Source organism: Lytechinus variegatus, chromosome 10, assembly GCF_018143015.1.
Source record: "Lytechinus variegatus isolate NC3 chromosome 10, Lvar_3.0, whole genome shotgun sequence".
NCBI classification, from domain to species: domain Eukaryota; kingdom Metazoa; phylum Echinodermata; class Echinoidea; order Temnopleuroida; family Toxopneustidae; genus Lytechinus; species Lytechinus variegatus.
In genome coordinates, this window is record NC_054749.1 from 5,268,112 (window position 1) to 5,292,539 (window position 24,428).

Genomic DNA, 24,428 nt, shown 5'->3' on the forward strand with positions numbered 1-24,428 from the left:
TTCCATACAGCTGAGATTGATCGGATCAGTCGTAACTCTTTGTAAGCCACGGCCCAGATCATAAGAGCTGAAGTGGCTACCCTGGGTGTTTTCGAATTATTATTACTATTTATCATCATTTCTTCTTTCACAGGGTATGGTGGAGAAGTGGCTCCTACAGGTTGAGGAGACCATGATCGCCAGCGTCACCAAGGTGTGCAAGGAAGGCGTGGCAGCGTACGCAGCGAACCCTAGGAACAAGTGGGTGCTGGAATGGCCCGGCCAGGTGGTCATCTGTGTCTCTCAGACCTTTTGGACCGACGAGGTGGCCAAGGCTATCAAGGAACCTGGTGGTCTCAAGGTTAGTGTGTTAATAGAGTAGAAGAGGGAAGAAGGGGGGGGTGTAGTCCGCATTCACAGACCCTGATTGAAACTTTGATCAACAAGCGGGTCTTCACACAAGACTAGCACATATACTGGTAAGACTTTTTGGTTTGATTTGGGGTCTTCTGTATCTATTGTAGGCTGCCCATTCTGTCCACTTAACTCAAGAGACAGGTCACACAGCAGCCAGGGGGCAACGCAGCCAGGGAGGAGGGGGGGGGGGGTGAGATGGAAGAAAAAAACTTATGTTCTGTATGGGAGATAGACTATAAAACAAGAATTAATTGTCTTTCTTCATTTGTAATGGATATAGTTTACCATCTGGATCTATATTTTTTCAAGTTTAAATGGGTAAAGAGAAAGTTATTTCTTTTCTTTATTGTTGTTGCTGCTATTGTTATTTAAATTTTTTATTTCATGGAACGATGAGTGATCACTTTGGTTTTCAGACCACCAACTTCTTTGATTTTGATTGTGTCATTGTATTTCATTGCTGTAAGTCATCATTTACTATGTTTGGTTGATGTTAAATCAGATGGGGTGGATCGGGAGGAAATAAGGTACACAGGCTGAAACCTTATGGATATTTTTAGTCCAACTATCTTGAAGTATATTTACTTTGATATAACCTATTTGCATTCAAGAATTGCACCAGATTGGTTAAAATGTCTTTTCTGTCTGTAAATTTTAGTCATTCAATCGACCGAAAAAATTATGCAAAAATAAATGTTTTTGTTTTTCAACAGAGATACACAGACCAGAGCAATGCCCAGTTGAAGCAGATTGTTGATCTTGTCAGAGGGAAGTTGGAGAAGGGACACAGAGTCACATTAGGAGCTCTTACTGTCATTGATGTTCATGGTAAGTCTTGCTGATTGATTGATTGGTTGGTTGATTGGTTGATTGATTGATTGATTGATTGAGTGAGTGAGTGAGTGGTTGGTTGGTTGTTTGGCTGGTTGGTTGGTTGATTGAGTGATTGATTGAACGATTGATTGAACAATTGATTGATTGAATGAATGATTGATTGACTGAATGAATGAATGAACGATTGAATGAATAATTGATTGATTGATTGATTGATTGATCGATTGATTGATTGATTGATTGAGTGAGTGAGTGAGTGATACATTTATGTCAAATGTTCAACTACAAACTTACTAGTAAGGCAAATTCAAAACAACATAATGAAATGAAAAGGGAACCTGCTGGAAAATTGCTCATTTCTTTACTTCCCTTGAATGAATAAATAATGTAATCTAACTGCAAACTGAAGATGAGTGCAATATTGTCCGTATTATTAGATTTTTTCTTGTATCCAATGAAGAAAAACCGTCCAATATGATTATTTTTAGTGATCATTGTTCATTAGACTGTGCAATACGGCAAGATGTTGCTACGTAAGTTTTTTTTTACATAAGCCTATAGGGAATACATCCGATTTTGGCACATTGCGCAATATGCTCCGATATTGCACAGGCCAATCATGCACATCAAAATGTGCATATTTATGGCTCTGCAAATAGGCCCTATGAAAATAAAACTTACTATTTTTAAAGTGCGAATTCCTTATGTATTCCAAGCATCATTGACCAAACCCGCACTATCGAAAAGTTGTGGTTTAACTTTGGATGGCCAATTGTGACATAACTCTCTAGCAGTAGATATTGAAGGAATGAAATTGTTTGACTCTCAAATCATTCCTAACTGGCTTCCCATAATTTTAGCACAGAGGTAGACCACGGTCTAAGTTAGACCCGACTTCAGAATTACGGGCCAAAGTATTTGAATTTGGTTGGAATCTCTTCCATGGTGTTTAGTGTACTGCTGTTGAGCAGTCTCTCAGGATTAACGTGAAGGATTGATGTCACAAGAGCACATTTTGCACACATGAAATGCACAAAATCCACATGACTTATGTGCTCAGTGCTTCAAACATCATTGACCAAAACCACACACTTTCCATTTCTCGTTAGCCCGTGATTTGGTGCAGAGCTTCGATGAGATGGGCGTTCAGAGTGTCAATGACTTCAATTGGCTGAGCCAGCTGAGGTACTACTTCAACGGCGAGATCATCAACGTTCAGATGATCACTACGGAGCTACCCTACGGTTACGAGTACCTGGGCAACTCTGGGCGTCTGGTTATCACACCCCTCACCGATCGTTGTTACAGGTCAGTGAAAGTTTGGCAGGTGTCGACGATGAGGATAATGATAATGCAACTTATTCTATAATGATAATAGTAATGTTTACATAGCCCTTAGTGCTTATGTTAAGGCCTTTATATATAATTATTACCCTGTTAGATGGAACTGAAGTAGGTTTTTCTTTGCAAGGATTGACTTGTTCAAAATAAACCTACACATGATGAAAACCTCCGTTTGAGAACACTATACCCCAGTTTTTCCATGGACCTACTCCATGGTTTTTCTCAATCAATTACTGCCCCAAGTAAGTATCAAAACACCTGTTTCTTGACCTCGGTCCGAAGATAACATAATAGCCCGAGCGCGGTCCCCGGCAAAGCATGCCGCCATTTTTTATTCACTTACTTTCCTTATTTCGAGGTCGATTTTCTTCGTTCGAAATTGAAAATGGACTAACATTGAATTTCTGAATACAATATGCCTTTGAAAACGTGATGAAATATCGAATACAATAATTTCATTCCGAAGGTCCTACTACAGGCAGAGTAGTCTTACGTAATAGCATAGCTGTTGTTTATCATTTTGTCCCTGGCCCAATGCTCATAATCTGGCCTGTGGAGACAGCACGGGATTATAGCGGGGTCTAAGTTAACCCTGGCTTCAGAATACTGGCCTATATCTTGGACAAAATAAAGCCTGGAGCAATTGTCGCCGGAGTAAATGCCATGTCCTCAAATCTACGATGTATTCCAATGATCTATGTTTTTCACAACACACTGTACATTCAGATTCAATTTCCATTTCTTCATTTCGCAATCTCTGTTGACCATTAAGGATTTTAAATATAAGTTAGAAGTGATTTCTGAATATTACATCACCATTCCATATCAAAGGGAATTTGAAAGTACAATTTTTTTTCTTTCTCGCAAAGGGTTTATTACATAACTAGTTTTTAGTTTTAATAGACTTCTTGAAAAGTGTACTGAACTGTATATGGATTGTCTCATGTACTCTTTCACTTCTTACTATCTTTTTCTTTGTTTTGTTAAGATAAACATTTTTAACCTCTTGTGGATGAATGAGGTAGTCTTGAATACAGAAACTGGGAAGGTTAAAAAACAACTCTCTTAATCTGAATTACCCAAGATAAACCTATTGTGGAAGGATAGAGTAGCCTTGAATATAGAAACTGTGAAGTTAAAAAACAATTTTCTTAATAACCCGAGATAAACTTTGTAAACCTATTGTGGAAGGATAAAGTAGCCTTGAATATCGAAACTGTGAAGTAAAAAACAATTTTCTTAATAACCCAAAGATAAACTTTGTAAATATCCTGTGGAAGAATAAAGTGGCTTTGAATATAGAAACTGGGAAGTTAAAAACCAATTTTCTTAATAACCCAAGATAAACTTTGTAAAACTCCTGTGGGAAGAATAAAGTAGCATTGAATATAGAAACTGGGAAGGTTAAAAACAATTCTCTTGGTTATCACCATCAAAAATCAATCACATGTCATGGTTCTATTGATATTTTGTTTATACGAAACAGAAAGTTTTACTGGCGACATAAACATGTCCATCATGACTCTAAATTGCATTATCAAGTTGTTTGTTTTTTCGTTAATGACACTTCATTCCTAAATGTATCTGTGTAAATGAACATAAATGCTTGTTGCTAGGCAAAAGCCTGAGTTCAAGCCCTTGCCATTATTTCCATGCCTTAGTTATTTATTTATTTATCATTTTTGCTGCTTTTCCCAAGAGAGCATCATCAAAATGAAAAGTCCTAACTTGAAGTTTTTGAATTGTAACATTACCATAGATTTTGAGGTATTTTCTTGAAACATTAAATGTGAAAGTTATCAAGTGTCACTGATCCTATGGTACAATTCCAAATCACAAAGTCAAAGGTCATTTTAGGTCAGTGTACTTTGAAATACAACATTTAATAGTCACTTTGAATAATCGCTATTCCATGATAATTGAGCATTTTGTTTAGTACAATTCAGTTCAATTTATTTATTTTCTCAGCCTAAAAATGATATATATTCAATTTGTACAGGAATGACAAATGATATTACAGAAAAATTGAAACTACAGAGAAGTTTATAAAAAAACTTATGAATAGTATTTCCCAGTAAATTAGATTAAATTGAATTAGATATCTAATAACATTTAATGAAAAATATACACACTGCATCAAGATATACAAGCAAACATACAAGGATTGAGGGGCAGTATTAAAATGTATGAGATTTCAGCTAGGAGAACAAACAAAAAATATTTTGCATATGGATTTATGTATATACTTTTAAACTAAGTGTGTTGTTGAATACTTAATTTCATTTGAGAGATTTTTCCAAATGCGTGGGCTATAATGACTCAATGAATTAGCAATTCATTCAGCAATTATGAGCAGGTCCCTGGATATTGAAAACAGTATGTGGAAAAATAGAGAAACTTGAGTTTGGAAACTTGATGGCTGAACAATGTCTGTCCTAATTATCTTAGTCTATTGATTACCCCATTCAATGGTTTTAATTAGCCTTTTTTTTTGTTCATGTGAAAGAGAAAGAAAGTTTGAGTTTTAGAGTTAAGAGCTGTGTTAATGACTCTCACTTGCCTTTTCAAGTTTCCCCCTTTTGTCCTTAATGACCATCTCTCAATTATGGGTGTTTAAATAAATATTGATGCTAGTTTCTAGGAAATAGCCTGAATTCAAACCTTTGCCATTTATTTATGTCCTAGTATATGCTTGTTTTGGTGAAATATAGCTAATTTCTGAATAATAATAAAGGATATTTATATTGTGCACATATCCACCTTGTAAGGTACTCAAGGTGCTCCTATATTACCTGGCTAAGCTAGGTGTTCATATAGCGCACACAGCTTTTGAAGGAATTACTTCCTACCGGTACCCATTTACCTCACCTGGGTTGAGTGCAGCACATTGTGGATCAGTTTCTTGCTGAAGGAAATTACGCTATGGCTGGTATTCGAACCCACGACCCTCTGTTTCAAAGTCCGAAGACTAATCCACTGGGCCACAATGCTCCACTAAATGATTTTGAAACTTTCTCCTCAATTTGATGGATATCCCTGTAATCTCAGTGTGGGTCGATCAATCCAATTTAATCAATATTTTACACATTATCATGGAGAAGAGGGTTGATTTAACTCAATTTAGACAGTTCAAGAAGGCTAAAAATATGAAATTTTGAAATTAACAAGATTGTTTCTTTGGATTATGTAAATCATTACATGAAATATGATTGATTAACAATAGACAATATTATGAAAATAGTAAGATACATTTGGGCCATTTCATAAAAGTTGTCAAAACTGGGAAGTTGTCAATATCCAACAGTTACCATAGTAACAGTCAGACACCTCTGGATCTCAACCAATCAAAAGCAAGGTTAATTGTCTGATCGGACATCATTTTCACAGAATTTAATGATGCCATCTTTCTTTTAATGAAATAGTCGAATGGACAGATTCCTCCAAATAAGTGACAATTTGAATATTTAGATATTTGGAGGAAAATATGATTCCTGAGTGAAATTGAAAAAAAAAACTTATTATTATTCCTTATCTCCCATTGCATCACGGTAATGATATATATGTTTTGGTGTGTGTTTTTGTTTTCTGTTCACCAGGACTTTGATGGGAGCCTTGAAGCTGAATCTTGGGGGAGCCCCCGAGGGCCCAGCTGGTACAGGAAAGACTGAGACTAGTAAGGATTTGGCCAAAGCTGTCGCTAAACAGGTCGGTGATCAGTGTTGTACAAAGTTCTATGATGATCATGATAGCAATATGCAATACTTGTATAATGGTTAATACAGATATTTCTTAAGACTACACAACACTACACTGATTTCAGCACGGCTATGCTGTGAAGTCAGACTAAAAACAAAATGATCGGTATGTAATGCAGTAATACACTGTTGAATCTATCCATTCAATTCACCTACACATTTATTCAGGTTCAACATTTCTTTGAACTTATTTTTTTAAACACATCCATTTATTCAATGCTAATTTTGATACTAAAGAATGATCTAACACAAGATAGATCCATGACTGAAATTATATGGGCATATAGCAGCAAAAGCAAGTCAGATTTTGTAAGAACATCATCTATGCTGATTGCTTAATTATGTATCCCTGCTGATGGTCTAATCTGAAATAATACTTTATCCTAAACTTGTCTAACTAACATCAAATTACTAGTACTTGACGAAAAATGGTTCTCTGGTGAATTATTTCAAACAAGTTCTCAGCTCTATTTTTATGAACTACATCATCCAAGGCTACACCATTGGAGTCATGCAGAGGCATGAATTCACATTGATCAACACTCCCAACTGAGGAGCATTTTCTGAAAAATACAGTGATTTTGCTCTGAGCCATTCAGTTGCAAGGATTTCTGTAGCTTTTAACAAATAATCAGTGAAAATCACTGATTGTTAGTTTCATGTAATGCTCCCCTGTCAGAGGTGTTATCTGTTTGGTTTTGGGGGGCAGTATTTTATACTGCTTTTTTAAAGAAAAAACTTTTTCCCAAAAAATTGTAGTTTACACAATGGCTATTGCTGAAAAATGAAAATACTGATTTTTTCAACCATGATACTTTCATCCCCTGAAAATTGTGATTTGTTTTACAAGGTTGGCATTCATACTCTGTTGCCGTATCCTGCACCAAGAAAGATGTTCATGGCACAGTTTATATATAACTTATATAATAAAAAATACCATATTGTGTTTTTGTTTATCTTTGTATCCATGGAAATCAGTGTGTGGTATTCAACTGCTCCGACGGTCTGGACTACAAGGCCATGGGCAAGTTCTTCAAGGGCCTTGCCCAAGCCGGAGCCTGGGCCTGCTTCGACGAGTTCAACCGCATCGAGCTGGAGGTGCTGTCGGTGGTGGCCCAGCAGATCCAGAGCATCCAGCGCGCCATCCAGACCCACCAGAAGAGGTTCCTGTTTGAAGGGACGGAGCTGACCCTCAATCCGACCTGTACCATGTTCATCACCATGAACCCTGGTTACGCCGGTCGATCGGATCTTCCCGATAACCTCAAGGTAGGTCTTTTCTTTGTTCGGATCTTCCCAATAACCATAAGGTAGGTCTTCTCTTCGCGTCTACCGCTCATTCCTGGCTGACTATCTTTAAAATATTACTAACTCATCAAATAGATCCTTGGTATGTGTTCACTTAGTCTAAAAGCAGATGGTCTAATTCTCAGATCCTTAAATACCATAATTTGGCCTAATTACTGTTTGGTCCAACTGTGACTTCATCTAATACTTGCTTGGTCTAAAGCTCAGTTGTTCTAATTTTATTTTTTGTTTTGCATTTTGTCAAATTAAAATTCACTTTATCTAAGCACATCGACTAAGTGGTAGACAACCAAACAAAAATACTCTAGGTGAAGAGGTCAGATGATACACAGTGCAGATATGATAGTCCTGAAAAGGACTGCTCTGTATATTTTGGTGATACTGACTATATTTCTTCTTTCCTGTACACCCCGGCAAACCATGCAAAGGAAGATTTGTAGGTGAATCTCTGCTTTTACAATCATTATTATTCTACAAGACTCTATTGCCATATTGTGTCTATTCTCTCATTCTGAACTTTCATATGCATCATATTAATTCCTTAATCCAATGCAGGTTCTTTTCAGAACTGTCGCTATGATGGTGCCTGACTACGGCCTTATTGGCGAGATCTCTCTCTACTCCATGGGCTTCGTGGACGCCCGTAGCTTGGCAGGAAAGATCGTCGCCACCTATCGTCTCTGTTCCGAGCTTCTGTCATCGCAGCACCACTACGATTACGGAATGCGTGCCGTGAAGTCCGTTCTAACGGCTGCAGGAAACCTGAAGCTCAAGTATCCTGATGAACATGAGAGTGTGCTGGTCCTTAGGGCCATCAAGGATGTTAACCTTCCAAAGTTCTTGGCCCAGGTATGGTCAGCAAATTAAATTTCAAATTTAGTTCAAAAGCCGACACGTGATGGTTAATGAGATGAATGATATAGATATGATATCCAAGTTGCAATCGTGTATTCATGAAGAGTGTGAAATTACAGAATGATAGAAAAGAGATGCCCATCATTGAAATAATATGTAATGTAAGGAGTAAAAATTATGACAAATTGTGTTCAACAAAGAAATAGCTTGTGAGGCTCATCTAAAAAGGCCCAAAGACTGGCGGGCAACTGTAGCCTAAATAGAAAAAGCCACTAATCGTAGAATACAAAGTTATAGCAATGTAGCATCAAAATAGGAAAAAGATTAAGTAAGGAGAAGAGTGAAGTCAGGGAGAGATATGAGAGAAAGAACAAAAAGTAGGAAAAAGTGGAAATGCAAGGGTAAAAAAGATAAAAGAAGAAGAAATGAGAAAAAAAAGGATAAGATGAGTGTTTCAGACTAGAAATTGCCCAGGGAGAAAGGCTGAATAACATAACATATGTATTTTGTTTATATACCATTGCTATAATTTCCCAAATGTCTTTAGTGTGTCCATTACCTTTTGCTTGTTTGGCTTCCCTGCATGAGATTCATGTGATTTGATTCATGTTTTTCTTGCCACTCTCTTGGGAGTGTTCTTGCAAGAGCATGCAATACAAAATTAGTCATAATTTGTTTTATTTGATATGCAGGATGTGCCTCTGTTTGAAGGCATCATAGGTGATCTGTTCCCAGGGACGGTCCTTCCTGAGCCAGACTACGTGGTCTTCTTTGAAGCACTCAAGGAGAACATCTCCAAGCTCAAGCTGCATCCAGTGCCTTGCTTCTTCACAAAATGCTAATAATCAAATGTCTTTGTTTAATATACAGGACGTTCCTCTGTTTGAAGGCATCATTGGTGATCTGTTCCCAGGGACGGTCCTTCCTGAGCCAGACTACGTGGTCTTCTTAGAAGCACTCAAGGAGAACATCTCCAAGCTCAAGCTGCAACCAGTGCCATGGTTCATCACCAAGATCATTGAGGTACAGTTTCAAAACATATACCTTGCAGCAGGGGTTCTCGATATTGTGGAACATCGGACCTTGCAAACTGGTCCATGCAAGCTGTTGCTATGCAAAAAAAAAAAACATGAAAATATTTACAGTTGAAACAAAAATTCAATAACAGTGTATAAAACACTGACTTTATGATCAATGTCCTTTTATTTTCTAGAGTATTATTGTACATTGTTTATATTTTTATCATTTTGAAACATACATGTACCTGTAATATGTGGGGGTTTAAGTTGATTTGTATATATGCTATGATTGTTATAGACATAAATATTGACCATTAGTACAGGGTTAAAGGGTAGCATTACATCTACTTGAAGTACAATGTGATAACGAAGCAAATAATTTGTAATGTAAATACATTATACGAAGTTAAAATGGTTGAATTGTATTGAGGTGTTGTGGCTCAGTGGATAAGTTTGTGGATGTTGAACCACAAGGTCTGGGGTTCAATTTCCCACCACAGCACTAGCATCCTTTGGAAAGATCTACATTTACCATTCTCAAACTCGGTAGGAAGAAATTCATTGACTGCTCGAGCACTGAATCAGAGTAGCTTAGCTAACCCTAAGGTCATAGTATGCAGCACTTATAAACATTGTATTAAGAGCTATATAAATGTTGGATACATTTTCTCCTTACAGGTTTATGAGATGATGTTGGTTCGTCACGGCTTCATGATCGTGGGTGATCCTATGGGTGGGAAGTCCAGTGCCTACCGGGTGTTGGCCGGTGCCTTGGGTGACCTTCATGCCGCCAACCTCATGGAAGAATTCAAGGTTCTCCTCACCATCATCAACCCGAAGAGTATCACCATGGGACAGCTCTACGGTTCCTTTGATCCAGTCTCTCATGAATGGACAGATGGTGAGAGCTTTGATTACTGATGATACATGAAGTGGTGGTGGTGATGATGGTGGTGATGATGATGGTGATGATGATGATGGTTAAGATAGTGGTGGTGATGGTGATGATGATGTTGATGATGATGTTGATGATAATGATGCCGATGAAATAAGAAGAGAATGTAATAAGCCCTATAAAAATGTAACTTATCAAGAATGGTGATGATGATAAATGGTGATTAATATAGTTATTGTATTGATAGTGGTAGTCATAGTAGTGGTGTTGATGAAGATGATGATAGTGACGATGGTGATGATGTTGATGGTGATGGTGATGATGATGATGATGATGATGATGATGATGTGATGATGATGATAGTACTGATATTGGTGTTTATGATAGTGATGATGGTGGTGTGGTAGTGCATGATGATGGCATTGTAATGGTGGGGATGGTGATGTTGTTGATGATGATGATGATAATTATGATTATGAGGGTAGTGACGATGATTATGTTACCACTGTTGCCACTGTTACAGATACAAATGTCCAGTTCTCATTGATATAAGTGTATCTAACAAAGAGTTACTGTCTGTTTCTAGGTGTTCTTGCTAACTCCTTCAGGGAGCAGGCTGCTTCCACCACTGAGGACAGGAAGTGGCTCATCTTTGATGGACCCGTAGATGCTGTCTGGATTGAAAATATGAACACTGTACTGGATGACAACAAAAAGGTAATAAATGATGATAGTGATAGTGATAATTATAACATACACAACAAAAACAACAACAGTAATAATACTAATTATGATAATGATGAAGAGTGCTGTGGCCCAGTGGATTAGTCTCCAGACAGTTTGATACAGAGGGTCATGGGTTCAAATTACAGCCATGGTATTGTTTCCTTCAGCAAAAAACTGATCCACACACCGTGCTGCACTCAACCCAGGTGAGGTGACTGGGTACCTGGCAGGAATTAATTCCTGGAAACCTCATTGCAGGAATTCAAACCCATGACCCCCTGAATTGAGAGGCAAGAGTCATAACCTATTCTAGTTAAGGCCAATCTTCAGTGTTCAATATTAAAAATCAAATAATTGAACATTTTTTTTCCTTCTAAATTCCAGCTGTGCTTGATGAGCGGTGAGATCGTCCAGATGAGCAACAAGCAGAACCTGATCTTCGAGCCGGAAGACCTGGAGCAGGCTTCTCCGGCCACGGTCTCCCGCTGCGGGATGATCTTCATGGAGCCCCACCAGCTGGGCTGGAGGCCCCTCAAGACATCCTACATGAACGAACTGCCATCGTGCCTAAATGAGGAACACAGGGAGCTTGTCAATGATCTCTTTGAGTGGCTCATTGATCCATGCCTGGGTAAGCTTCTTGTTGTAAAATCTGGGGCCCATCTTAAAAGAGTTGCGTTTGATCCGATCAATCGCAACTATGGAAAGCCAGCAAAGTCAACATATAAAATGCATGTTTGTTCAAAAGATTTTCTAGATATGAATGTTTATCCAAGAATTCATTGATTTCTTGACAATTTGGTGTGTTCTCCTTTGTTTACAAAGGACAGTTTGCAAATTTCCTGTAGAAAAAATTATGGCACTGATGGATTTCCTTAGAGTTACGATTGATTGGATCAATTTTAACTCTTTGTAAGACAGGGCCCTGCTCTGCACAGAAGTAGGGAAAGACTGATTATACTTTAAAATAATTTTATATAAAGTATACTTGTAATATTATTCATCAAAAATAAATGAGAGATTTTTGTTAACAAATTCAGATCTCAACAGGTTTACTTTTAGGCATCAGTTGATGTTTTCTATATCTGTTAGCATAAGAATAATGTCTTTGAATGTTGAAATTATAAGCTACGTCTTACATGTACAGCAACCATTTGAGCTTTTCCACCTCTGATAATAGGACTCTGACTATAGTCTCCATACAGCATATCCTTTGAAATGATCAAATGTTGATTTTGTATTTACCTTCTTAGATTTCCTCCGTCATGAGTGCAAGTTATTTGTTGAGACATCACCAATCCATCTTGTATTCTCTCTGATGAGACTCTACACATGTCTGTTAGATGAGATAGCTGCTTCGGGTGCAGAAGGAAGTGAAATGAGTAATCAACAGGTAGGCCTGTTTTCTTCTTGTATAATGGGGTGTTGCAATAAACTTGCGATGCGAAAGCCTATGTAGTATGCCTAGCAATTGAGTCTTGGAACTCTTGTTGGAATGCTCCCCAGGGAGTGGAGAAGATGCATACATCAAGATTCCCTGACTATCAAAAATCACACAAATTTGACCTATTTACTGGACCTACCAGTGGTCACATGCAATTTGCAATCTGACTTGGTCAAATATCCCAGTACAGTGGCTATAACACGTACAGGTACATCAACACAGCTGAATGATGCGCGGTTACCAGCTTGGCAGTCATTATTTTGTCTTGTAAGAGTAAAAGTGTTTGAAATTCATACAATTTCAGCATTTATTTCATTTGTTATCCATGTATACATATAGCCATGTACTTTTGATAATCTAATATCTCAAATTGTTAATCAGCAACTGGCGAACATTTGATTAGTGTAAAATGTAGTATTCGGTTGCCGATTTTTGGTAAACTGCTTGAATGCATCCATTGTTCATGCATACTTTTGTGTTTGTAACTTTGCATGTACCGAATGAAGGATGTTTTTAAAGTTTATTTTCAGCATTTAATCATCAATAAGACTCTGAATCAGATACAAGGGTGTTCAGTATCTTATAACATATTGAACTGTTGTCAATATTTTTACTTCTGTTAGATCATTCTGTGGCTCCAAGGTCTGAGCCAATCAGATACAAGGGTTTTCAGTAGCTTATAACATCTAACTGTTGCCAATGTTTTGAACTCTTATCAGATAACCCTGTGGCTCCAAGGTCTGTTCCTGTTCAGTGTGGTTTGGAGTGTCGGTGGTACCATGAATGGAGACAGCAGGAAGAAGTTTGATCAGTTCTTCCGTCTTCTCATCAGCGGAACGCATCCAGATCATCCTAAACCAAAGAGCATCAAGATTACCAAGGTAAGCAGAGAGAGAAAGAGAGATAGGCATACAGACAGGCAGACAGAAAGGGGAAGGAAGGAAGATATAAAGAATAAAAAAAATGAAGGAAGGAAGTAAGAATGAAGAGAAGAGAGATGAGAAAGATAAGTAGTTTAGGAAAAGATTTTCAGAAACAAAATTTGAAATCAATTTGAAGTCAACCAGTGTTCTTGTGCTTTGATGCTCTGCCTTGACCTCGAGGCTTACCTTTTGATGCGCTTGCCTTGGATATTAAATCCTTGGCCTTGAGGGCTTTGGCCTTGACTGCAACACTTAGGTCAATTTGCTGACAATTCATACAGAACACTTATTACTCTCTCCAATCAGTTTTCTGTTTCAGATATTCATCTACTTGTTTTTGTTTTAATTATTTTTCAGAGCAATTCTTTCCCAGAGAGAGGGTTGATCTATGACTACTACTTCCACAAAGCTGCTAGCGGTCAATGGAATGATTGGATGGCGTACCTTGACAAGGCTAAATGTGAGATCCCATCAGGGGCGAAGGTGAGTATTTCACAAGCTTTGCCTGATTTTTCACCAATTTAATCCATAAGAAGTTACAACCATCATACGCTTCTGAAATGATTGAGAATGAATTATATGATTTATGAATTAATTAGGTTAACTGGAAATCTTGGACCTTTCTCATCTGATTAAATCCTTGGCTAAGTATGCATTATTGGAGCATATTAAATAGCAATATACACCTGGGTTGAGAGTGGCAAATACAGGTTTATGTCTTTCTACGAGGGTGTTCATTCCTCAGCTGATATTCTGGAGTCAAGTTAAACTTGTGATATAATCTAATCTGTGATGAAATTATGGAAAAATGGAAACATCAAAATTTTATATATATTGTATGTTTCTCATCTTTACTGTGTTCTTTCCCCATGCTTTAATGGTATAGGAGAAAAGGATTGAGCACTTAATGAATTGACAACTTGATCCTATTCTGTTAGAGCTTTGTGTCACAACCTGCTATCCATAGTTAAACCACAACTTCAGGCCAGAGTCTTGACAAAACAAAATTGAAAATCGAGCCATATCTATAATTTCTTGCTGCGAATGTATATTTTCTCCTTTCTCTCTTTGCACATTATGCACTTTACAGAGTGGATTCGGCACAATGTAAATAATTTCTATTTATTATTATTGGAAGAAGTAATAGTCTTATCATTATCATAACACCTTTTTTTTCTATCTTGTATAGGTGAGTGATCTGATCATCCAGACTAACGAGACGGCTCGTCAAATCTTCTTCATGGATGCCTACATATCTCACGAGGTACCGCTTCTCTTTGTTGGTCCTACCGGTACAGGCAAATCAGCCATCGCCAATGATCACCTGATTGGCATGCCCAAGGATAGGTAAGGTTATGGGTTCTGTCAAGCCTGGTGCACACTTCACAATGCGTTGGGATTTGATTTTCACACAAATTGTAATGGCATTCCAAAGGAGCCTTCCAACATTAAAATCTTAATGATCAAAGTTCTGAATTTTAGTATGAATATGAAAATAATAAAGTCCATTTTGAGCCTCCCTGTAGGAATAACAGCAAATTCTATTCCAATTCGTAATGACGTCATTGCCGGCTGCGTTTTGAAGCCAATTGTGATTTTACTCCAACCAAGAAGGTTTACAGCAAAGCGACATTCCGATTTTAGTACATGCATGTCAAGTGTATTTCTGCTGAACTTTAAATAAAGTTATGGCACTTCTTGCTCTTTCATATTTAATGCAAAATGCAATTTCTTCAAAAATCGTGTTGTAGTATTATTATTTAGTATGCAGAGGACTTGGATTGAAGTTATTGTCACAGAAATTCATGTAAGAAAAAAAGGATCTATGATATGCTTTTATTTATTTACTTAATATTTTACTTCAATCAGGTATGTTGCCAACAACATCAACTTCTCCGCCAGGACCTCGGCCAACCAGACACAAGACATCATCATGTCCAAACTAGACAGGTAACGAGAGGAGTAAAAGTTTATTCACAAAGCACAATAATGAACAGGAATTCATTATTTGCTTTTCATGCATTAGAAAGAAAAAAAAATAAAACTGATACGATATAAAGCATTAGATCCTACCATGTTGTTGATTTTTTTTCTTACATGTCAAAAAAAATTATGATCTATGATGATATATTTTTTCCAGCTGATCAACCAAAGAAACCTGGCTTTTTTAAATGGTGTTACAAAATTCAGAGAATGTATATCCTTGATTGCATAGAATTGAAAGGGTTTTTTATTAATAATACATTTGGTGACTGTTTTATAAAGCTTCTGAAAAAAATCTGAAATTTTGATTGGTTTGAAAAATCAATTCAATTTCAATTTATTAGTCTGTGATCTATACATGGAACCATTTCCTCCACGGCTTTTCATATTAACTCAACATTATGATTAAATAAATCATACTTCTGCCACTACAATTCCTAAGGAAGAAAAATACATGTAAAAAATTCAAGAAAATATTCATGAAAAGTACTTCGCAATATACACAAGAAAAAAGTTTTTTTTACTTCTTTTTACTTAAATTTAGTAATTTCCTTAGTCTCATACAATTTTCTATGTTTCGTCTGTCCTTTCTCTTATATATCTATTCACATTTGGCCTTTCTGGATAGTAAAGATATATATCCTTTGTGTTTACTATCACCAAGTTTATTCAATATCAATATCGATAAAAAACGTAAATTTTCTTTTTTGACAGACGTCGTAAAGGAGTGTATGGTCCCCCAATGGGTAAAAAGTGCGTGGTGTTTGTGGACGATCTGAACATGCCCGCTAAAGAGATCTATGGGGCCCAGCCGCCCATTGAACTACTCCGACAGTGGATAGATCACAGGCATTGGTATGACAAGAAAGATACATCTAAACTAGAGATCGTTGATGCTGTGAGTATATTCTCCAATTCTTGCTCTTTCTCTCCATAGATCTATCTCACACGTGACATATATTTTATAATGTACTGCTTTTACAATAATTGAAAAAAAGTGAAATTTTAAAGAAATCTCTTGATTCTTCATAGAAGAAGTGAAATGGAGATCAAATGCTGAAAAGGGTGTTGGGAGGGGGGGATAGTGGAAATTTATCATTTCATTTGTTTTATGTTTTTCTCACTTTTTTGCCTTATATGTGTAGTAAAAACTCATTGTATACTGTGCACATGTACATCAATGAACACTTTTGGTCTATATAAGAACATGCAAATAAAGATAAAATTTTAAAATATAGCACATGGGCCTTCCAGCATTATGTTATGGAAGGCCTGCTGGGAAAATATGAGGTTTATTAGAGCTTAGTTGCTGCCCTGGTTAAATAGGGAATATTTGTGTTATTGCAATATTTATCATTATTATTATTAATATTATCATTATTATTACTATTATTAAGTATTATTATTTTTATTAATATTAACATTTTTAATGCTATCATTATTATTATTGTTATTATTATTTTCATTCTTATTATTATTCTTTTATAATTATCATTACTATTATTATTGTTATTATCATCATCATTATTATTATTATTGTTATTATTGTCATCATTATCATTTCAGCTACTACTATCTGCAATGGGGCCCCCTGGTGGAGGTAGGAACCATATAACTGGTCGGTTTACGAGACACTATAACATTATCTCCATCGACTCGTTTGATGACGACACTATGGTCAAGATCTTCACTGCTATCAGTGACTGGCATTTTGCTCAAGGCTTTGACGGCGCTTTCTCCAGACTTGGCAAGGTGAATATTTTACATTTATTTTAGATTTGACGTTCATAATTATACTTGCTCATATAATGCACATTACTTATTTTATCAGAAGTCTGTAAAAGTGCTCTATCTATATGCAGTGTAATTACCCTGGCTTTTGTAGTGCAGTTGTTAACGGGCTCTATGCTTTAGGGACTGAATTCCTGCCAGGTTCCCTTTTACCTCACCTGGGTTGAGTGCAGCATAATCTCCATTACACAATTTTTTTAATCAATGAAATAGATACATGATCTTAGATATTGTAAAGTTTGTCTTAGTAATGAAATTCACAAGGACTGGGATTCAAATCCTGTGGTGCCACTCGCATTCTTTTGCGAGTCATTTATCTACATTTGCCACTCTACACCCAAGTGTAGTAAATGATTAGGGTAGCCATGCGAAATCTGCCGTATTAGTGTGCAGTGCTTAGAATAAATATGTTATGTGCTGTATAAATGTAGAATATTCTTGATATTGTTTATAATCATAATTATAATTATTATCAGCAGCATCATTATCATCATCATTATTATCATTATTATGATTATTGTGGAGCATTGTGGCCCAGTGGATTAGTCTCCAGACTTTGAGACAGAGGGTCGTGGGTTAAATCCCAGCCATGGCATAGTTTCCTTCAGCAAGAAATCTATCCACATTGTAGTGCACTCAACCCAGGTGAGGCAAATGGGTACCTGGCAGGAATTTTATTCCTTGAAGTGCCGAGTGCTGGAAAGGCTGCTTGAGCTACAGCCGGGTAATAATATCCAAGTCCTTAGGAAGCACATAGAGACGTTATTCATAATGTGTTATGCGCTATACAAGAACTGACTATTACTATTATTGTCACTAATATTGCTATTATTGTTTTCATCAACATTATCATAATAAGTCTTTCTCATCAACTTTCTGATAGATCATGATTCAAGCCACCTTGGGTGTCTACAAGGAAGCCATCACAAACTTCCTGCCGACGCCTTCCAAGTCTCACTACGTCTTCAACCTCCGGGACTTTGCCCGCGTGATCCGGGGGGTGCTTCTCGTTCCGGCCACGGTCATGAAGGAAGACGACAAGGATAAACTGATCCGCCTCTGGATCCACGAGATCTACCGGGTATTTTATGACAGATTGGTTGATGACAAAGACAGGTTGGTATTCCTTTCTTGTTTATAGATAGATCCTTGTGATTTGATTGGTTGTTTGATATCGTTCATTCAGTCCATTTTACAGTGACGTCATCAACTGCAATTCATTTGTGTCCATTCATCATGCAATTTTGGATCCATACGATTTTGTCCATTGCACTCGCGCACCGAGACTGCAGCTCAAGCACAAGCAGTGCGCATGTTATGATGACGTAACAATCAACAGACCAAATTCACACTGAATAAGCATGTTTTGCATCGAAATTCATAAATTTCATATGAAAAAAATCAATTTTTAGGTGTCATATAAACCAAATAATGAATCCTTTTTCCTTCGTGCAATGGACAAAATACTTCATTCTGTGAAAAATGAAATAATGATCCATTCAAGGAGGCGTAATCATTTCATCTTTCACCTCATGAAGTATTCTGTCCATTGCACTCATAAACATTCATTATTTGTATACTAATTCGGCACCTTGTCAAATAGCATTTTCGGGAAGGGGGGATGCTACTTTTCACACCCTTCTGGTTAAATCTGGAACACTGGAGAAGTTGTTTAAAATGCAGTGAATTGGGATGTTTCTAGGACTCTTTTATATTCCCCTGGGCTCTTTTCCCTGGCCGCATGTCTCCCACAGGGAACCTGCAAGCAGCTTTTTGTTAGCATTTCTCCCATTTCATCATAACGACATTGGGTGATTTCAAGTCCAGTGTTGGCCTCGGTGTTGGTGTTAAAATTTGGAATATGACTATTAAGTTCATGACTAATAAGGAAATCAAACCACATAATTATTTCAAATACCAATATCAGTTACCATGATACAGTTGCTAATGAAAAGGAAATATTATTTTACATTGTAAATTGTTACAAGTATATTTGTACATTCCAATATAATACAATAAATAATACAAGTTGTCACATTGATCATGTGTATTTAATGATATACATGTACATGTATATATGAGTTTTTCCTATTCTATATTTTGTTTTATACTGAGTCTCACTAATTCCTATCTGTGTATGTTCTTTCTGATTGACAGAATTACATTCTTTGAAATAGTTAAAGAAACCACCCAGTCCATGTTTAAACAGAGCATGGATAAAGTCTTAAGTCACCTCACTCCATCTGGAAAACTCATTGATGATAATATTAGGTAAGTTTACAAATTAACTGAATATTCATGATCTAAATAATCGTTGGCCCTGATTAGATCTTTTATAGCACTCATTTTGGTGAATAAGGGCAAGTCCACCTTTGCAAAAATTTGATTTTCATAAAATAATTTTAAAAATCCATATTTTAATAAATCCATATGAATTGTGCTTCTGTCACAACACCAACAACACCAAAACTGGGCCCCCCGTCTTACAAAGAGTTGCATATGATTCGATCGATCGCAACTTTGGACGGCCAGCAATGTCAACATCTATTATGCATGTTTCTTCAAAATATTTTCTAGATACGAAGTATATTCATGCATTCATCATTGTCTTGAAAATTCATCATGCTTCTCCTTGTTTACAAAGGACATTTTGCACATTTCCTGTAGAAAATGTTATGACACTGATGGATTTCCATAGAGTTACAATTGATTGGATCGATTGTAAGTCTTTTTAGACGGGGCCCTGATATGGCAATCACACTATGTGGAGGTATTTAAATAGGGGCAGGACATATGTATCTAATGCCAGTATCATGGAACCCTGTAACGATGATGCGATTTGTATTCTCTTACATATTTTTGAATTTCATTTCTGGATATGATTATTGATTTTTATCTGAAAAAGTATAAATAGAAAAAAACTTACTATCAATGATAACATCCCAAGAGCCTTCGATGGAAGCATCCATCTTCATCAGCCAGTGAAATAGGTCTGTGTTGGGTTATGAGATGAATGTGTGGCCCCAGGTCAGGAAATTTCAGGAGCCTTCCAGTTATCTTGTGATATCCTCTCGTCGAGTTCTGGGTGAGACAACCCGACACAGCCCAACGTCTTGTCCCAAGTGTGAAAGAAATTCTACTGCCTTACGGTAGACAGATCTTATTCTTCAAGCATCATGGGATGCTTTGATCATAACTTTCCATCTGTTGAAGTCAGTCTGGACGAATGAAAATCTTCATCGATTTATCCGTTCTTTCCCTTCAGATCTTTATTCTTTGGAGACTTCGGCAACCCCGACTCTGACGATAAAACCTACGATGAGATCACCAACATCAAAGAGCTGACGGGCACCATGGAGTATTACCTGAGCGAATTCAACCAGATCAGCAAGGCCCCCATGTCCCTGGTCATGTTCAAGTTTGCCATTGAGCATATCTCGAGGGTCAGTCGTGTCCTGAAGCAAGACAACGGACATGCCCTACTCATCGGTGAGTTTTCCTGGACCTTCTTGCATCGTAAAATCTATGATCAATAATAGACGTGTTTGGTTTGGATACTTTTTTGTGATGGTAATTTCTAACTGGCACTTCAAGAGTATGCCTCTGAATCTGTTGATGAAGCAGTATTTGGGACATGAACCATTTATCATTCGGTCTTTCATGCAGGTATCGGTGGCAGTGGACGTCAGAGTGCAACCAAGCTCGCCACATCCATGGCTGATTACGAGCTGTTCCAAATTGAAATCACAAAGAATTACACCCATAATGAATGGAGAGAAGACATCAAAAAGGTATTTATTTTTTCTCTTGTTAGAATGTTCCTCAGGGAGTGAAGAAAGTGCATGCATTGTGTGTGGGCATGCAAGCTGCATTAAGCTGTAAAGTGCTTAGAGCAGTTATTCCAATGTATTAAGTGCTATATGAAAGCAGATTATTATTATTGATATTTATTTTCCTATTCTGATGTATTAAGTGCTATATGAAAATAAGATGTTGTTATTAATAGTATATATATTTCCCATTCCGAATACAGCTTTTGCTAAAGACCGGTGCAGAAGGCAAACAGACCACATTCCTGTTCAGCGATAATCAGATCAAGGACGAATCCTTCGTTGAAGACATCAACATGATCCTGAACACAGGGGATGTCCCTAACCTTTATCCTGCCGACGAGAAGGCTGAAATCATTGAGAAGATGCAGGCGGTAGCTAGAGCCGAGGTAAGAATTCCTTTAGTAGCGTCCCTTGACAACACTTCAATCTGCACTTTTGTCCACAGATTTCTATTGACTTGGTGGAGAAAGCAGTTGGTCTACTTTTTAGACAGTCACATGGGCTAACAGACATGCCAACTGTTCCCTTTTTTAGAGTATTTGTTCCTCTTTTTTGCTATGAATACATCAATACTTTTTTTTCTAATTTCTGATCATAGAGTATGTGTTATAAATACGCATGATACTAGCGCTGGTCCAACATTCCCAGAGCAGTAAAATCACTTTTGGGCCAGTAACTTGTTGCATGAAAAGAACGAGGAAATTCTCGATTACGAGCACATGTTTAAAAGGGTGAATTATTAAGGTTTCAAGTAGAGTCATTTCAAATGTTTTTCACCGATCTCACTACAACAGGCTGGCGATTTTTATGTTGATCCAAATTTTTGAAAATACTCTTTTTGGTCAATTTTTTTCTTCCCTTCTATGAATACTTTTTTTTGGTTGTAGAAGGTTGGCAGGTCTGGGCTAATCCATTTTGTCTACTATCTGTTTGATCCAATTGCCGCTTGGTGTACACTGCCTTTTGCCTAATACCCACTGAGGCTAATTTTGTAAAGTCTGGTGTCCTGTTTTTCTTATTTCAACTTCATCTGGGTATTATTTTTTTTTACTTTATCAAGTGAAGATTGGTTCATAAATAATTCATCTAACCATGTAGACTACTTGGTATTTAACCAAGTGGGTATATGCCAAAGTGGGTAAAGCCTAACAGGAAATTAGTCAAAATAGGGTAAATTTATGCTGAATTGCAATTATTCCAAATTGTTAGTAGAATAGACAAACTAGGATTAGAATTCCTTAGAATTCTTTTAATTCTGTGTTCTTTCTGAACCTGTGATATACTGTATCTTTTTGTTTTTCATATCGCTGAAAACTAGGTTCTTTGCCTCAAACTAAAAAAAGTTTGTATTTCTGAAAAACTTTAATTTTAATTTTGATTTGACATCACTTTATTGATATCACAAAGGAAAGAAATTTACAAAGTAAATATAAAACATAATAAAGATTAGGATAAGCTCAGGTCATGACGATTTACTTTCGATGCAGGGCAGAAGCATAAAACTTAATGTACAATTTGGATGTAAGTAACAAGTGCATGTATTTGATGTTATTTCATTCAAATTGTCATTCTTAAATATCTGTGCTATTACAGGGTAAAAAGATAGAAGCCACTCCTCTTGCCATGTACAACTACTTCATCGAGAGAGTGCGCAAGCATCTCCACGTGGTGTTGGCTATGAGTCCTATTGGAGATGCATTCAGGAATAGACTGAGGATGTTCCCTTCTCTCATCAACTGCTGTACTATTGATTGGTTCCAGGTAAGCAGGCGTGATTGGGAGAAATGGTCCCAGTCTATTTAGAAAATGGAGATTTTTTGAGAAGCTAGTGTATCATGTAATTAAATCAATCCAATGATGTATTTTTTTAATATCTCCCAAATTTCAGATAATTGCAATAAACTTACCTAATGCCTTTCTTATCTAAAAACAATGCTATGACTTATTTATGTAAGTAATATTATGTTTATTGTCATGTTCCAAATGTAGATTTCATTGTTCATGTATTGTGTATGAATTTATATAACTTGTTGTCTTACATGTATGTATTTGCATGGCATGTAAACAAGAAGAATTTCCATTTTTGGACAATAAATAAATACTTATACCGATATTTAGTCAATAGTGTAGAGGAAAAAATGGATCTGGGTCTCATAACACAAAGGTTAGTGATTGATCATACGCTATATATTTACGATTGATTGTACATTTTAGTCAATGGAATCGATCGTAGAAAATGTTCTACGATCATTGCTAAGCTTTGGACAAGTAATAGGCCTTCCTCACTGACTGCAAGAACAACAAATTGCTTTTGATGGATTCCTGTTCTTGAGTCTTCTACAGCTAATCCATGCATCCTTAATTGGATGTCACATTAGAATCAAAACAAAAAGTACTGTATGCACAACTAAAGATTTTACCCAGGATCTAATTGTGATGCATTAATGGAACAATTTGTTATAGTTTCTTTTTTTTTGGGGGGGGTCATTTTATAATAAAATTCTCCTTCCAAGACCTTTAGTGCTATGCATTCGGGTGAATTTTATCATCACGAAAGTAATTGTGATGCATTCATGGTACAATTTGTTATAGTTTCTTTTTTTTTTGGGGGGGGTCATTTTATAATAAAATTCTCCTTCCAAGACCTTTAGTGCTATGCATTTGGGTAAATTCCATCATCATGAAAGGAGTATACTTACATTGTATATGATTTGATTTTTTTGTAGGCTTGGCCAGAGGACGCCTTGGAGATGGTAGCTGAAAAGTTCTTTGAAGATATGGACCTCGATGACCACGTCCGGAAGGAATCTGTCACCATGTGCAAGCACTTCCACGAGAGCGTTCGTAAGATGTCTGAAGAGTAAGTTATAAATGGGAAGTCCAGGGGAGCGTTTCATGAAAGTACTTGATGAAACTCTTATCCTACAAGTCGTGTTTAATCCAACAGTTGCCATAGGAACTGTGCTTCTCGGCTAATTCATATCAAGGAAAGTCATCAGGGCCTCGTCTTACAAAGAGTTACGATTGATCCAATCAACCGTAACTCTATGGAAATCCATCAGTGTCATAATTTTTACTACATTTGTAAAAATGTTCTTTGTAAACAAAGGAGAACTCATCAAATTGTCAAGGAATTAATGAATTTATGGATATACATTCCTATCTTGAAAATCTTTTGAACAAAAATGCATTTTACATGTTGACTTTGCTGGCTTTCCATAGTTGCGATTGATTGGATTAATCGCAACTCTTTGTAAGATGGGCCCCAGATCCGACAGCTTGTTGGATAAGAATGATGAGGAATGCTCTCCAGAATTACCTC

The 24,428-nt window shown here is 36.8% G+C and overlaps 1 protein-coding gene across 2 annotated transcripts in view; it reads left to right on the top strand.

Annotated features, from left to right (window-relative positions):
• The window catches only part of LOC121422358 (dynein heavy chain 3, axonemal-like), an 86,504-nt gene that overhangs the window by 39,545 nt on the left and 22,531 nt on the right, over positions 1 to 24,428 (top strand). For both annotated transcript variants that reach the window (XM_041617346.1, XM_041617347.1), the window contains 24 exons: positions 134 to 340; positions 1,110 to 1,224; positions 2,340 to 2,538; positions 6,171 to 6,279; positions 7,308 to 7,598; positions 8,193 to 8,486; positions 9,363 to 9,515; positions 10,190 to 10,412; positions 10,993 to 11,123; positions 11,517 to 11,763; positions 12,386 to 12,525; positions 13,296 to 13,457; positions 13,857 to 13,982; positions 14,689 to 14,846; positions 15,369 to 15,449; positions 16,197 to 16,380; positions 17,049 to 17,234; positions 18,157 to 18,389; positions 19,431 to 19,544; positions 20,539 to 20,762; positions 20,940 to 21,064; positions 21,307 to 21,492; positions 22,700 to 22,867; positions 23,833 to 23,966. In XM_041617346.1, coding sequence (XP_041473280.1) covers positions 134 to 340; positions 1,110 to 1,224; positions 2,340 to 2,538; positions 6,171 to 6,279; positions 7,308 to 7,598; positions 8,193 to 8,486; positions 9,363 to 9,515; positions 10,190 to 10,412; positions 10,993 to 11,123; positions 11,517 to 11,763; positions 12,386 to 12,525; positions 13,296 to 13,457; positions 13,857 to 13,982; positions 14,689 to 14,846; positions 15,369 to 15,449; positions 16,197 to 16,380; positions 17,049 to 17,234; positions 18,157 to 18,389; positions 19,431 to 19,544; positions 20,539 to 20,762; positions 20,940 to 21,064; positions 21,307 to 21,492; positions 22,700 to 22,867; positions 23,833 to 23,966 — 4,190 coding nt within the window. The remainder of the gene's footprint in view (positions 1 to 133; positions 341 to 1,109; positions 1,225 to 2,339; positions 2,539 to 6,170; positions 6,280 to 7,307; positions 7,599 to 8,192; positions 8,487 to 9,362; positions 9,516 to 10,189; positions 10,413 to 10,992; positions 11,124 to 11,516; positions 11,764 to 12,385; positions 12,526 to 13,295; positions 13,458 to 13,856; positions 13,983 to 14,688; positions 14,847 to 15,368; positions 15,450 to 16,196; positions 16,381 to 17,048; positions 17,235 to 18,156; positions 18,390 to 19,430; positions 19,545 to 20,538; positions 20,763 to 20,939; positions 21,065 to 21,306; positions 21,493 to 22,699; positions 22,868 to 23,832; positions 23,967 to 24,428) is intronic.